Raw genomic sequence first — 16,024 nt, forward strand, 5'->3', positions numbered from 1 at the left:
AGCCCAGAAGGCTTTGTATTGCGAAGTCCTAACAAGAAGCCATAACAAAATGCATCAGCTTTTTATTTGGATGAAGATTCCCAGTTTAAACCTTTCTAAAAACGCTCACCATTTTTAAGAAAAAAACATTAAAAGAGGATGGCTGTTCCTTCCCTATTTCCATGCGGTGGGTGAGGCCTCTCTCTCTGGGCATGCTCCCCTTGCCTGCCTTTAAAAGCAAGGACCTCCTCAATGCTGCAGGATCTTTGAAGGTGGAGTTACCAATGGAGGGCTTCTCTGGCCAAGGATTTCCAAGAGAATGGTACTTTCCTTGTTACCAGCTGTGAGTATTTGCTGTAGGAATACAAAAGTAATCTGTTGGGTTGAGGTGCTACCTTTGGTGCTTGCCTTGGATGAGTAGTAGCCCACTAGACCTTGCATGGGGCCTGTGTTGTCACTGCTGCTCTGGGGACTTGAAGCCCCTTTGCCCTTTCTTGTACCTGTGACTTTTGGCCTTGCTTCCTCACTAGGCAGAGGGGTCTGTGATAACTTGTTTTTTCCTTTGAGAGATGTGGTAGGAAACACGGGTGCTAGCACCTGCCTTCCTACCTGCCCTCCATCCACCTCCCCAGTGTTAACCTGAGGAGTTTTGAGCTCCCATCACTGCTCTGGAGAGGATTCACCCCATAATTTCAAAGCGCCCATCCTATTTGTCTTTTCTCCCTCTGCCATTCTCCCCAAAAGCTCAAGTACGTCCCACCTCAAGAAAGAGCCCCAGGCCGGCCCGGGCGCTGCCCTGCCCGCCCCGTCTCCCGCGGTCCCTGGCACCCCTCGTCGGGCAGGCGGTGGCCCCGCGGCGGGGGCGGCCGTGCCGTGCCCCTGCCCTCGCCGGCCCGAGCGCTCGCACTTGTGATGTCCCCGGCTCTTCTCCCCCCAGCCCCGGCCGCCTCTCCCCTGCCTCCCCAAGCCGAGGCGGGGCCGCGGGACCGGCTGCCCCGGACCCTGCCTGAGGCGCCGCGGCCTCTTCCCGCCCCGGCTCCGCGCTCGCCTCCGCCCCCCTCCCCTCCTCGGCGACGCCCTGGCGCGGCTCTGAGGTCACTAACGATACCGAACCCAATCTCCCTCTCCGCCGCGGGGGAGCGGGTAGCCCCGCTGCCGCCCGCCCCCGCGGGGAAACCGGTGCCGGGTCTCCGTGGGTCCTACGCCGCCCTCCTCGGAGGCTGCCCCGCTCCGAGGCCCAGGATTGCTCTTCCCGGGCGCCACCGCCGCAGCCCCCTCGGGCGCCCGCCGCTCTCCGCCCGCTCTTGTCTGTGCGACGCTGCCGCAATCCCCGTCCTGCCTCACCTCCCGTAAGCACACCTTAACCTACGGTACCAGGCGTCCCTCGCAACACCCTCGCTGCTGTTAAACGTCTTTTTATTAGTGTTATTCCTTCGAGAAAAGGTCAACAGTGACACTACGGGACGCCCCGCGGGTCCCCTCCGTAAGCCCCAGCGTCCTCTGCCACGGCCGCCCCCCGCCCGGGGGGTGCGGTGCCCTGTGCGCGACTTTGCTGGCCAGGGTGCCGGGGTGGTCCGTGGGTGGGCGGGGCGGGGAAGGTGACCGCGGGGCGCGTCTATGCAGTGCGCCTGCCCGGCTGCCGACCCTGGGCGCGGGTGGAAGCGGCGTGCCCGAAGCCTACGGGGGTGCTGGGGCAGCCGGAGGGCCCTGCAGGCTTGTTTCATCCCAGCAGGAGCGGGCAGGCAGCGAGGCCCAGGCGCTGGCTCAGGCGGTGGGTGCCAGCTCGGCTCGGGGGGAGGGAGGAGGCTGCCGGCAGCCGGGCTGGGCTGTTCCGTGGCTGAGGGGGCGCGACGCGCCGGCAGAATACGGTAGATGCTGCGCGGGGCGAGCCCGTAGCTGAAATACGGTAGCGGGGGAGCGGCCTCTGAGGCACCTCTCTGGCGGGGAAGATCCTGTCTAGTTGGCATCTCTATGGTCCCGGATGTGGTTACGCCGGGAGGGCGGGCGCGCTGTTCCTGCCCTGCCTCTCTATGGTGACTTTCCGGGGGGAAGGGCCGGCGCCGCGCGCCTGCGTGAGCCGGGCCCGCTACCCCCCCGCCGCGGCCGCTGTCCGACGCGGTGAGGGGCGCCGGCTGGCAGGGCTCGCGGCGCCGCCGGTGCGGAGGAACGCGCGCGCCCCGCCCCCCTGGGCTCCCCGCCGCGCCGGGGGGGCTGCGCCCCCGCCCCGCTGCGCCGCTGGCATCCCCGGGGCTGCGCGGCGGCAAATGGTGGGGCCGGACGATGCCGGAGCTCCGGGCAGCGCAGCCGTGCTTCCCGCGGGCCGGCAGGAGGCGGCGGCGGAGGAGGCGGAGGAGGAGGAGGACGGGGAGCGGGATGGGAGCCGGGGCTTGAGCCGGAGGAGCGGCGCGCCGGGGCAGGAGCGACTGCTGCAGCGGTACCTGGCGGCGCTCGGCCCCGCCGCGGCGGCGGGTGCGAAGCGCTGCCCGGAGAAGCCCGCCAACGGGGCCGCCTACGCCGTGGGCCCCCGCGGGAGGATGACCAACGGGGACGTCGGCTTCCTGCTGCTGCCGCCGCCGGAGGAGCCGCCGCCGTCGCCGCCCCCTCGGGCAGGACGGGATGAGCCGGGGCTGGGGGAGGAGGAGGAAGCGAAACTGCAGAACGGGGGCTTCCTCCCCTGCCCACCCGGCCCGGGGGGCGGCGGCGGCGGCGTCCTCGCGGGATCCGCCTTGGAAGAGCCGCTGAGGAGCTGCCGGCTGCGGAGTGAGGCGGAGCGGCGCGGCGGGACGGCGGCCGGCAGCCCCCCGCCGCCCCTCGGCCCGGGGGACGATTCTAGCTGCCGGCCGCAGGCCGCCCCCGGCGTGCGGACCTCCCGGGGCCGGGCGGACCCCGCTGCCCTGCCCCCGGCGCCCTTCGGCTTCACGGACGTGAACCTGAACTCCCGCAACACCTACGAGGTGAGCCGCCGCCGCAGCGCCCCGGAGCACCTGCCCCACGGAGGGACGGCAGCCCCGGCGCCGCCGCAGGAGCCGGCCGAGAGGGCCCGGCGGGTGGGCATCGCCGCCGCCGGCAGCAGCTTTGCTGAGTTCTTCACCAGGTAAAGGAGCAGGCGGCGTCGGGGCTGGTACCGGCAGCGCCCGGCCGTGGTCCCGGGGCGGGGGGATGCCCAGTGGGCGCTCTGGAGGCGGGGGTCGAGGTCTGCCCGGCCGGTTCACGGGGAGCCGTGGGGTTGTCTGAAGGGCTGTGTCTCAGCGGCAGCTGTGTCTTCCTGCTGGTTAGAGGATGAGCGATTCCAGCCCCGACGGGCTCTCTTGCCACCAAGTAGATGTTGCTACAGCAAGCAAGAGGCTTTGCGTTGGACGTGGGGGCAATATGATAAAGATACTCTTGCTGCTACAAACTACATGGACTTCAAACTGGAATTTGCTTCCTGTGCCAGGGCCTTTTACTGCCTGAATGACCACAGTGGTACTGATTAAACTGCTTGGGGAATGAGGTGAAAATGGTTGGTATTGGAAGCTACTTTTGGGTGATTCTGAGAATCGTTGTGGAAGTTGCAAAGTTTTGCTACATGTTGAAGTGTAGATACAGTTTACTTATTTACTCCCAAGTCTGGTGTGGAAAGCTTCAAGGACTAGGCTTTGTGCTCAAATTAATTTGGCTTCTGTTAAGTTTCTAGCACAAACCCAAAAACTTTCGGACATCCAGCTTCCTTACCAGGGGACTCTGTAGCATTGCTCATTCTTTAAGATATTACACAGGAGGTGCATCTTGACTATAGTAGGTTATAGCATACTCTATATTACTTTTATTATGTTTGAAGAGGGGAGTTTACCTTCCAACTTCCTAACAGTTTTTATTCTCCAAAACCCTGGGGTTATAGTTATTGTGTGACAGTCACTCTGATAGTACAGTGGGTCTCTAAGTATTTTGAGAAAATGGAATATGATTAAATCTATTAACTGAAGAATTGATATAGAAGAGATGTTTGATCTCAAGGCAGGATCGCAAATTGAGAAATAAGCTCCTTCTGCCAACCCTCAGGAAAGGGAGAGGTGGATTCCTGCCTGAGGGTAAGAACGGTTGCAGGGTAAGTTTGATGCCTCCACTTTGTTTCAAGGATGGGTTGAGAGATATCCCTCTATTCCCACTATTTCCTATTAGTGTTCTTCCCTCCCATCCCCTTTCCCCCGCCGCCCCCTCCATGTTGGGTGGACTGCAGTATTTTGCCTCATGACTTGAACACTTTGACCAGTAACGTTGGTACTTGCTGCTTCTTGCCCCAGAGCGATAGCGTGGTGACATTCTGGAGAACTTTCCTCATAGAAAAGACTGAACTTGGTGTGCAGTACAAGTTGTTGTCAATATAAACTGATGTTTGCTGTTTTTAGTGAAGGCTTGGATAATACATAGAAAAATTTAATCGCTTCTATCCTGGCAAAAGTTGTAGTGCTGACACCTCAGTGAAAAAAAAAAAGGATTTGCCAGAGAGCCAGTTTCATAGCCCCTTGACTGGCCCAGCTGGCTGTGCCTCTGGTATATTTTGCCTTGTGAGAAATATTGGTTTCAGAGACTTTATCTTCAGCTCTGCCTATATGTTCATAAAAGTGTCTTACTTACAACTGACTTCATCTGAGCAGCTACTAATATGACAATAAAATGACATCTACTAATAAAAACCACTTTTACTGATTTTTAAGAACAAACTCAAACTTCTCTTCCTTGATAGTTTTGTCTCTACATACAGTAACACTAGAGTTTGTAGTCTCCATTGCTTGGAAGAGTGGTAATAAATCTTTCTTTTCATTGTTTGTTTGAGTAGCTAGTTCTTGTCTTCTGAACTATTTCTGATACTTTAAAAGCTTAGACTTCTCACCTTTTTTTTTTTTTTTTTTAAAGTGCTCAGATTCATTCAAAACTGACAGTTGCCATTGTGAGTGGCTTTTTCTCCAGTTCGTAGAGCCAAGGTATTTCTCAGTAACGAGGGCTCAAATTTTTAAAACTGTCCTGTGATTGAATGTTGGTAGCAACTATACCTCCTTGTGAAGCTTCTCAGCAGATGTTTGCTTGTATTTTTGAATGAGCACAAAGCCATAAATGATGTTGCTCCCCAAAGTTTAAATTGTACTGGGTGGCCATGCTCTATCAAAAGTACTTTCTAAGAGAGAACAACTCTTTTGTGTTTTGTCAGAATGTGTATCTGCTCCCACAGTGTACAAGAAAAGGCATTGGATGTGCTAACACAGGTAGTTCAGCAGTCTGGAGCATCTTTATAGGACCTTTCACACTTGTAATGCTCTTTGTCTAGTTTATGAACTGCTTAAAATTTGTTAGCTCCCATTGTTTTTTTCTGGTAGTCGTAACTACATGGAAATTCTTTAACAGGTGGACACTTCTTGCTGTTATTTAAAAACTGAGAAGGCAGGAGGGAAGTCCTGCTGCCTTCAGTGCAAGAGCTTCATAGTTGTAATTTCCCAGTCAGACACTGTTAGGCCATGGCATATCTGGGTTAGGAGGCTGCTGTTTCCAGCTGCTTGTTCCCATCTCTTCAGTTACCAGACTTATCTGCTTTGCAGTTCTTTGAAATCATCCATGTTAACTGTCTGTCTTCATTTCACTGAACTGGAGGAGAAACCGATGAGGTGAGGTAGGGGAAAAAGCGAGCAGCTGTCAACAGCAGCATCTTACCTGGGCTCTGTGTCAGGAAGAGTGGCTGTGCCCTCAAGATTGTCAGCAACAATTATTCTAAGATGATGGGAAAGTTTACATCAATGATCAAAGCTTTTTTTCAGGTAAGTATTAGGTGTAATATTTGGCCCTGGGATCTTAAGTTGTATTTGTGCCAAATTATTAAGCCTGTCGAATCAATGCTAGCAACTTTTAACTGAAAAATAATCGGTTTTGCTGTCTTTTTGTTCTACCTTTTTGTTTCTCTCAGCATGTGAAGTGGGATGCCTCAAGTAAATCAGAGGTATGTGGTGGAGCAGGGTGCTGTGGAAAGGAAAATTAAATGACTATGGTCACTTGTCTCCACTGTGCTACTGTTTAGGTCAGAGCATTAAGTGGCTTCTTGAAAGTCACCTCTCAGTGTTTTGTACTTCTGTGTATGATTCATAATACAGTCATATATAGGCACTGTTCTTATGGTTTGTGGTCTTACATAGCAGCTTACAAGCACAACGCTTTGTTCTTGGGTTATTGGGTCACTTTTGGGTGGCCCCAGTGGATTGCTATTGGGTACAGAATGGTTCAGTGAGCAGGAATGTTGCGTGGACAGTTGAATTACAGCTGTGATGATTACCTTGATTGCAATATACTTTATCCCCCAAAGCAGCACATACAGAGTAGAACAGTAAACCAAAAAGGGCAAGCAGCAGTGAGTATTCCAGGGCTGAGACAAAGCCACGGTGGTTCTGAACCTCTGTTAAAGATGAGTTATACTTCATAGTTCTATATGTATGTACCAGGCATCTTCTCAGCTTATGTAGTTATTGTTCCTTTCAGAATCTTGTATTTACTAGATGAATTTAGGTATCTGGTAGTTGGCAAACTTTCTTATTCCTGGATTCAAAGCTCACTGTTGACAACAGCAGTGATACTTACTTTGTTGTAGTAAAGCACCTTTTTCCCAAATACTTGTTTTCCAGAATTCATCTAACAAGTTTTCCTGATAAAATCGCAAAGAGCTTAATTCATAACTGCAACTTCTTGTAGGTCTTTAGGATGTGCTGTGAGCAACAGGTGTAAGGGGTTGTAAGCATATATGGCAGTTGGCACACCTATGCTTATGAGAACTGTCTTTAGTCTCATCCTTCCCTCCTCACCCAGAACCGTTGTGCTTATTGTCCAGAAGTTTTGAAAAATCTTCACTTGTGGAGATGATGGAAAGTTGAAGGGAGTCAGTGTATGTAGGAACAAAGAACTGAGACATCACTGAAGCCCAGGTCTTTTTTTCCCCTCTTTGTAAACACAGTTCTGTGATTCAGTAAGTAGATAGTTCTTCAAAAGCTGCTAATCTTCTTGCTCCTACAAATGTCCTTGACAGAGACTGTGGAGAGTTGCAAAAGGGTTCACTTCCCTGAATATTGTTACTTGTGTACATAGTAATGTCTCTAGATCTCTAGTTTATATTTCAATTTATTACTAAGTAGCACTTGAAGCTCTTTGAACTATATAGGCATATACCTAGTCTACAGTTGCATCCTGTCAATGTTTAATACTGGAATCAATGTTTCTTTTTGTGTACAGAGCTTTTCTGTTTCATAAATCAGCATGAAGCTTCAGGGGATGTACTGTGCATCTATGAGGAAGAAATCTGCTTTGTGAGGTTTTGGTCAAAAAGTAACGAGTGGGGAATGAGCTGTCCTGGTTGTGACAGATCTTCTAAACCTTCTGTTTCTGTAAAGATCAAAGAACAGATTGATGGGGGCACTTCACAATGCTTAGTTTATATTCCTGTATTGCCTGTGCCTATATCTTGGTCAGTTCTTGCTGACATCCTGAAAGACTTGTGTGTTTGTTTTTTATTTTGGGGTTGTTTTTTGCCCTGTCTGGATAAGAAGATAAAAAAAGGTACCAAGTGCTTCTAACAGGTCAAGGAAATATATATTGGAAAGATAATTGGGGAGAAGAGCTAAAGGAATACAACAAAGCTTCCCCCACAGAAATTGTTTTTTGCTTTCTCTGAGCAATCTTGTAACTTAAGTGAACAAGTGGATACTTATAATTGATTTGAATTAAAGCTGATTGGAGAAAGCAGGCAAGAGTGCCTGGACTCAAATCTGTGACTAACTTCAAACAGTATTCTTTTTTCCTGAGTTAGAGTCATAATTAATTGATATAAATAGGACAAAGCATTCATATTATAAAAATGAGAAGCTTTTCTGTAGATTCTTCATTCACTGTTTGCTAAGAATGATTTATTTTATGAAGTTGTGTTGACGTGTTTGCCAGTTTCTGACTTTCAGTCATATGAATAACAAATACAATGACAACTTAAGTAAAGGTAATCTCCAAAGTAAAACAAGCTGTAGCAAACTTTGAAGACGAATGCTCAGCATTTATTTTGCTTTGGTTCCCAACTTTTTAATAACTGTGTACATGGGAAATTTTACCCAAATTATATAAACTTTTTATTCATAAAAAGGTCAAGGAAATACTCTGCGGATCTAAAGTTTCTCTCACAAGTGCAGATCCCACTGTAGAAAATGAAATCTGTGTGGCAGCAGCCTTGTTTTTATTAGTGAACTAGTTCCAAGCAGCTCATGAAAATGAGCAAGTCCGTAAGGTCTGTGAGTAGAAAATGCCTGTTTGAGAAAGTTTAATTCCCAGGCCTCATGATGTATAGGTTGTAAAGAGTTTTGTGTTTCTGAAAAACAGTAGCAATGGGTGTTTCACCGTAAGTATGGAAGATGCTGCGCATCCATGTTATTTTGGCTAGGATGTCTGAGTAGAAAACCAAAGTTAAATTCCAGGTGCGCAAGCAGAAGATTCATATGCTGATTTAACTCTGGGTAGGTATGAGATTGCTATGTTGCTCCAACTTCTGTCTGCAGCCTGTCTTTCCCCGCCCCCCCCTAAAAAGCTGGCTAAACAGACGTCACTTCTAAGACCTTAAAGACATACGTATAATCTTCATCAATTTAAAGTACCCAAAGTATTATTAGCAATTTCTCTGCTTTCCTTGGTAGACGGTGTAATATTCTATGTTGGTAGAGATATTGGCACTGGGAATCTTATAATCCTAATAGGATTTTTCCTGAAGTAAGTTCTCCTTAAACCAATGCTGTAGTTTTTGGGGGTTTTGTGTGTGGTTTTTTTCAAGCCAAACAGCTGAAATTGCTGGTTAGTGTGCAAATTGAGTCGTAGCTTGTTTTGCTAAGACGTGTGCTACAGAGGCATTTAAACAACCTGAAAGTATCTTCTCCCCTCCTTCATTTTGGAGAAGGCCTTTTTCATTCCTTGGTCTCTTCTGCTTATTTTGTGTCACAGACTTTCTTACAGACTCAATATATTGAGAGTAGTGTGACAAAGTGAATGGGACCTCTCTTCTGAATAGACTATGACTAAAAGGAGAATGTTTTACATGGAAAACAACAACCAAAGGAGATCGCTTTAATCACAGCTGGCCTCTAAGAAAATGACAGTTTTATGCTTTTGCTCTTCTGGCTGTTAAATTATTCATTAGGCTATTTTGTCTTGATTATATAAGAATAAAAAAGGAGTTTAAGGATTTTGGTCACATTTCATTCACATGGATGCAAAACTTGTTCCTCTCCTCAGTTTCTGAGAACTGCTGAGATGTTTATAATATAAAGCCTGTCCTTTTTTATCCCTTATTGGTCTTGTTTGTTGTTCAGCTGGGAACGGACTAGATTTGTTAGACTGGGTGGTAGGCATTGCTTTAAACTTCTCAGCCTCAGTGTGTGCTGTGCTTCTCAGCCTTTTTGTTATTGCTTTCTAAGGAGGTGAAGCTTAGGCAGTTACTGCCTGATCTCTCTAATACTGCAGCCTGTTAGACAGGTTCAGTCAAACCTCTCTGAGATTGAGAGGACTATAGAATATAAAAATCCTACAGGTTTTTGAATGAAGGCTGAGCATAAGGAGAGCCTGCAAAAGAGAGACTCTGCTAATTTGGCTCTGTATTTGCAGAAACCAGTCAGCTGTGCAAACCACCTGCAGAGCGTATTGCTTCTGGCCTGGTGCTGGAGTAGCAGTGTGAGAGGTGGATGGATGTTGTGTGGGTGAACTTATGACTTCAATCAGTAGAAAACTAGTTTTGATGGTCATAGATGAGTTTATTTTTCCAGAACTTCTGAGAGCCAAACACTGAGACTGGTGTCCTTGTAAATTCCTTTCCTCCCAAATGAAAATAATACCTGTAGCCTATGGGAGGAAAGCTCTTTGCAGTTTTTCTCCATCCTTCTCCAAGGTACTCCTTTATTAAGAAGAAATCATGTTCAGTTTCCAGTGTTATATTGGGAACTTTTGTTTAATGTGTTCTCTGGTAAGTGAAAGTCTCTCTTGATCAGGTAGTGTAATAAAAGCTGCCTTGTTGGCTCCCCTCGCCTAGGGCAGTTCTGTTGATCTAAACAAACTTCCTGAAGGCCAGCTGTAGGCAAACTAAGTGATTGTCTAGAAATAAAAGAGAAAAGACACCAGAGATATAGAGAGCAAGAGTTATACAGAACATCTGTAGCCCTTCTGCCTCTGCAGAAATCCAGACTTGCTGCTGCTGCCGCCTCTGTCGCTGAGGAAGATGCTGTGGGAGAAGGGTGATGGTACTTTACACATCTTAATTGTTCTCCAAGAACAGCAAACAGAGTTGTTGATGCCAGCTCCGCTGCTTTCTGTAGCAGGGGAAGCTTGGCCCTGGCCAGGTCTCAGACCCGGCAAAGCTCAGTCCTGTCTGTATTGCTTCAGATGCCTAATGCATCCGTTAATGTATGATCGTGTCTGTCTTGCTGCTGGGCAATAATGAAGCCATTTGTGTGCTGGATGCCAGAACGCTTTAAAAAAAACCAAACAAACCATGAACTACCAAAGGTATTTGGGTGGTTGGTAGCTGTGACATGGGAAGCAGGGGAGATTCCAGAGCACAAAGTATCTCTGCTTTGGGCGGCTGAGAGAACTGGGGTGGTTTAGTCTGGAGAAAGGGAGGCTCAGGGGAACCTTATCGCTCTCTACAACTACCTGTAAGGAGGTTGTAGTGAGGTGGGTGTCGGTCTCTTTTTCTAGGTAACAAGTGATAGGATGAGAGGAAATGGCCTCAAGTTGTGCCAGGGGAGGTTTAGATTGGATATTAGGAGAAATTTCATCACTGAAAGGGTTGTCAAGCACTGGAACAGGCTGCCCAGGGAAGTGGTGGAGTCACCATCCCTGGAGGTATTTAAAAGATGTGTAGGTGTGGTACTTAGGAACATGGTTTAGTGGTGGACTTGGCAGTATTAGGTTAATGGTTGGACTCTTAAAGGTCTCCCTTAAAGATCTTAAAGGTACTTTCCAACCTAAATGATTCTATGATTCTAGCTTTTTGTTGTTGTAAACTTTAGTTTTTTTGCAAGTTGCTTGCTGTTCCTCAAATTCTGTAGGCAGCTGAGTGGCAAATTGGGGAATTTGTTCCTCGCTTTGTAAAACACAAAGCCATCAGGCAACACTGAAAGGAATCAGGCTTTTACATATTAATATCGGCTGTCTAGCAGCTCAAAAATGGATTCTTGCATTTTGTAGTATTTCTGCAATTTATCACTGAAGCAGCGACATAAAATATATTGTGAATTGCTAACCACAGCAGAAACCTGATACACTGAGTGTCTACAAAAGTAGTACAGTACACAATCAAGTAGTCAACAGGCACTCTGTCTGGGAGCAGAAGGGAAAAATATTAAATGAGGTTTAACCAGGCTGGTCAGAGTAGTAAGCATCGCCAACTCTTGGGACAGTCTTCAAAATAAAACTCTGCCCTGTGTTTGAGTTTACAGTTCACAGACTTGTAGGTTGTGTCAAAGGCTGGAAATTTTTCTCACCTTTGTCCTGAAAACGTATCTCATATAGGAACATTTGGACTGTAGGTATGGTGATTGCCCTGATAAAGCTGGTGACTTTTGCCTTAACTGAAAGTGAGTTACTACTGGAACAGTTTTAGGTAGTTTGCTTTGTTAGGTTGTACCTTCGTGAGATATCTTGGTGAGCTGATTGAAGGATTTGCTGTTGTCAGGAAACAAAGGGAATATCTCTTGCCTGCTTCTGGTATTTATTTGATCCTCTGTGACCTGCTGTAGATCATTAAGCTGGGGAGTGAAAAAATGTGGATGGTTTTCTGTGGTATTAGTGAGTTGAATTGACTTGCAAGGTATGGAGAGTCTCGGAATTGATGCAGCAGAAGGGAGTCTTGGACATGACTGGTGCAAGGAAGGGAAATGGGCTTCCCTTTAGTGGAGCTGAAACCGCTTGGCCATTATGTGTATGTGTGGGAGGAAGGGGTCTTATTCCTCTAGCATTGTTTTGCTTAGAGTATGTTGCTGATTAACCAGCTGTGGCTTTGCTGGAGTAGCTATTCCTGGCCATGAAAGAAACAGCAGAACATCTGTAGTCAGCTGGTAGAAAATCTCTGCTTCTTGCAGCTGTGATATAGGATTTTGGTTTAGATTCTGTGGGCAAGTGACGTGGTTATTATTACAGAATATTGACCATAGTGTTTGGTGTAGTGTCAAAATAGCTGCTGATCTACCCAATTAAATATGAAGATGATAGAATAGTTTGGCATAGAGCTCTGTTTTGCTAGTTCACTCTGAAAAGTAAAGGTGAGACCGCACTGACTATCTTCCTTTACTCTTATAGTACTTGAGCATTCTGAAGTTTAACCATGTCTGTCACCTTGCATATGTGTCTGCTTGTTTACATGTGTTTTGGAATGCTTGAGCCTGGCTGTAAAGCTGACCTGTGCAGGAGCTCTTTGTTAAGAGTATAATGTAGACGGTTAGAACACTCTCTGGTAAACAGTATTTTGTGATATTGCTAAACACCTTCAACTCTTCAAACTTCCCAAGTGTCTGTGTACCTGTAGTAAAACTGTTTTGCCAGCAGAGTTTGTAAACCCACTTTGGGACTGGTATCGACTAGGAGCTTGAGCAATAGGGTTGATCTCACTTAGTCTCTTCAGTGCAGTTCCATAATAGTTCTATTAATCTTTGTGTCTGCTCTAAGAGGCCAGAAACCTCCTTCTTCCCTACCCCTCAATCCTTAGCAGCTACTCCTTGACAGTTCATTAGATTTCAGGTATACCTAATTGTAGCTGAGGCTTTAGTTGACCAGTAATATCAATGGAAATGTCATAGTTTCATTAAAAAAAAAATACTGCAAGCTTGATCTTACTGAAGATGCATGTTCTTCTGGTTAGGATTTTTTGGTTTCCTTATTTTATTTTTTTGGGGGGAGGAGGCAAAACCAAAAAATTTGCTTGTATAGCACTTAAGGCTGTAGTTTTAGTGTATTACAGATGCAAACATTGAAATTCCTTTGGAGACCATGATTTGGGATACTCTTTGAGTTGCCTTGGTGTGGAGAGAAAGAAGAGATTTTTTGTACTACTAAAAGATGCTGGAACTGGAAACATCCTGTAATAGATCTGTGCTTGAGGGTAACAATTTAAAGAGAAGCTGGTGTCTAGCTTCTTGTAGTGAGGTGGTGGAAGACGTGAACTGTAAAATTGGTTGGGTCACCTCTCCTCTAATATAGGGCACAGCTTGAAAACTTGTGCTCAGAGCAACTGTATAAATGTATTGAATCAAAATGGGCTGATGTTATTCTAAGTTATTGAAACTAAAAATGTAGAATGTGTAATAAATTCTAAATTTATTAGTGCTTTGTTTTAAATCTCCATGTTTAACAATTTTAAACTAAACCAAAAAACACTTGCATGTTAACTTACAAATTAAGGTTGAAACATGAGAGTAAAGGATGAGTTGAAAAATATATTTGTAAAGTAGAGAGTATTTGCTCTTGGTATTTTTATGTTCATGTCACGTCTCCTGCCATAACTAATAATGTGAGAAAACGCTTCTGAGCATGTGAAAGTGAGCAAATAGCTCCTGGACAATGTCATGTAATTCAAATCTAAAATAATGGGGACACCCTAACCATTGGTCTAAGAAATAATTACTGTGTTCACTCTGGACATAGATTTTAACTTTTTGGACACTTTTTTAATCAATTCCTACAAATGATGTACGGTATATAAACAATTTAAAATGTAGAGATAGAAGCCTACTTTTGTTGCTCTGCAAGCTTTGTAAGTGGCTAACCAAAAAGGTTTTATTTCCTCTTAATGATTCATTATTTATGCTTAGAGTTGAGTTACGTTTGTTTCTATATGTAAATTATTGAAAAGTCTTGTTTAAAGCAGAGGAGCTAATTGTCTATAATCAAGCAATGTTTTTCTGCTGTTATTTCCAAATTGTTGCACATAAGAACTTAACAGAATGGACAAGACTTGAGTATGAAGAATTCTGTTGTGTTCCTAAGCAGCTTTTGCTTTTTACACGTGGTAAAAGTATGCCAATGTGAATGTAATAATTCTTGTTATGTATACAGTTATAGTCATGAAGGAATATGGAATTGCAGGCTTGCAGGGGTCTCCAGAATTTGTGCAGACTGTTCTGAAAGAATGGTTTTATGTCAAAATGATTGATTTTAATGCTATACCAGTAAAAACGCATCTATAACAATTCCTGGGACATACCTCTTCTAACTCCTCGCTGATGCAGCTCTCTGGATGAAGATTATTAAGTACATAAGTAGCTTCCTTATGAGTTTGTCTTTTGGCTAATTCAAATTTCAACCATAGACCTATTTTGTATGCCTGGGAAGCTTATTTAAAAACAAGCGTAGGGATGGAGCAAGAACAGACTGTGTGCACAAGCAAACTCTAGTTGTTCTGGAGATGCAAAATCAATTGTATTGTAATACATACACAGTTTTAAATGAGTTTTGTTACTTCATATTCCTTTTGCAATTTCTGAGGTTTTATTGGAATCTCGATTTTTAATGTACTTGAGTTATTGCAGAAATGCAACTTTCAGGGTTTTTAACTGCATTTTTGAAATTATATTTAAAAAAAGCAAAGAGAAAAGCTAGACTGTTTTTTGTCCAACTTGGTGCTTATTTGTAGCATTAATTCCATGCTGGATTCCCTTTCTAAGCCTTTGTGATTCTGGGAGGAAAAGTTATACAGGATAGAGTGAGGATGCTCTTGATGTGAAGCTGATTCCTTCCTGTTTGTGTCTTGCTTCCCTGGATTTAACATGAGATAGTTGTCTTATGTAGTGTCCAATAACTGGTACTAGGTGCTTAATAAAAAGGAAAATATAAACAACCCTCACTTTCTTTGTCAGTTCTTGTGGCTTTCAAAGCTTGTTTTCTCAGCGCTTCCCTGTTACCATAGATCTTGAAAGGCAGATGCAATGAGAAGAACAGATTGATTGAAAATGACAGTAACCAGATTGTTATGTGTGTAAAGTAAGAGTCAGAAAAATGTTTTAATAGGAAGGTTTTTTCCTAAAAAAAGTCACTTTTAGTACTCTAGAGAGGTCACTTGTCAGAATTATTTTATTTGTAGATTAGTGAGTAAACATTTTGAGCAAGGTCAAAGTTACCTTGCAAGGGAAATAAATTAGAGAATAGTAGTCTAGCTTTCAGCATCAAGATTTAAACACAGTATTCATTTATTTCTAAAATAACCCTGAATTCTGAATATTTTATTTGGAAAAAATTGCTTCTTTGGTGCCGTGCTTCAAGTTTTGCAAGGATTGCTTTCCAGGGATGCCCACAATTTTTTATTGTCTAACATGGTGCAGCATTTTGAATTAGCTTTTATTTGTATATTGATGTGAACCGTAAGGAAGCATGCTTGGTTGCTCAGTTGTAATAGTAATGATGATCACATTTTATGCTCTCTTCTGAGACCATATCCTTATCTCAGTGGTTGATACCACTTGATTTTTGCCATTTTTTGTAGTGCAGGATGAACAATTTGGAGAAAGGTAGGCTCACTTTAATATGCTTCATACTGATACTCATCTTAAATAGCTCAGGTGTAAGATCCAACCTTCCTTTGCACTTGAAATTTGTATGTAGATAACTAAAAGCAGCAGAACAGGTGAAGCTTGGCTCTGAAGGTAGAGTTCTAATGATTTGATTCTCTAACACCTAATAAGAAATAGAATGATGCTGCAACCTTTCCTTTGATGTGGAGGAGGCAAATCCCTGTTAGGACATCTGTCTGCTTTGGTTGACTAATTATCTTGGAGTTTGCTTTGCCTTTTAAAAATCTGATTGAAACTGGATTACTAGACTCATTGGCTGAACAGTTAGGATGGCTTTCTAGGCAATCGCATTAAAAGTACTTTAACAATGCTGAGTAAGCTATACACACCAGAACTGCATTTTAGCTTGCCATATTTCACAGATTTCTAAACTGCTGTTTTCTTTTCCCTTTGTGGTTCTAGCACAACTCATGCTTCTGCTTCTCTTCCAAGTTAGAATAGCTGTG

General features: G+C 45.2%; 1 protein-coding gene across 3 annotated transcripts in view; it reads left to right on the top strand.

Annotated features, from left to right (window-relative positions):
• The first annotated feature begins 1,099 nt into the window (after positions 1 to 1,099).
• The window catches only part of TBC1D12 (TBC1 domain family member 12), a 49,486-nt gene continuing 34,561 nt past the window's right edge, over positions 1,100 to 16,024 (top strand). For 2 of the 3 annotated variants that reach the window (XM_068398156.1, XM_068398157.1), the window contains exon 1: positions 2,244 to 3,073. In XM_068398156.1, coding sequence (XP_068254257.1) covers positions 2,244 to 3,073 — 830 coding nt within the window. Of the gene's footprint in view, positions 1,329 to 2,243; positions 3,074 to 16,024 lie in introns of those variants that run through there. The other variant, XM_068398158.1, reaches the window with a different exon arrangement.

The sequence above is a fragment of the Nyctibius grandis genome, chromosome 4 (genome assembly GCF_013368605.1).
Source record: "Nyctibius grandis isolate bNycGra1 chromosome 4, bNycGra1.pri, whole genome shotgun sequence".
Lineage (NCBI taxonomy): Eukaryota > Metazoa > Chordata > Aves > Nyctibiiformes > Nyctibiidae > Nyctibius > Nyctibius grandis.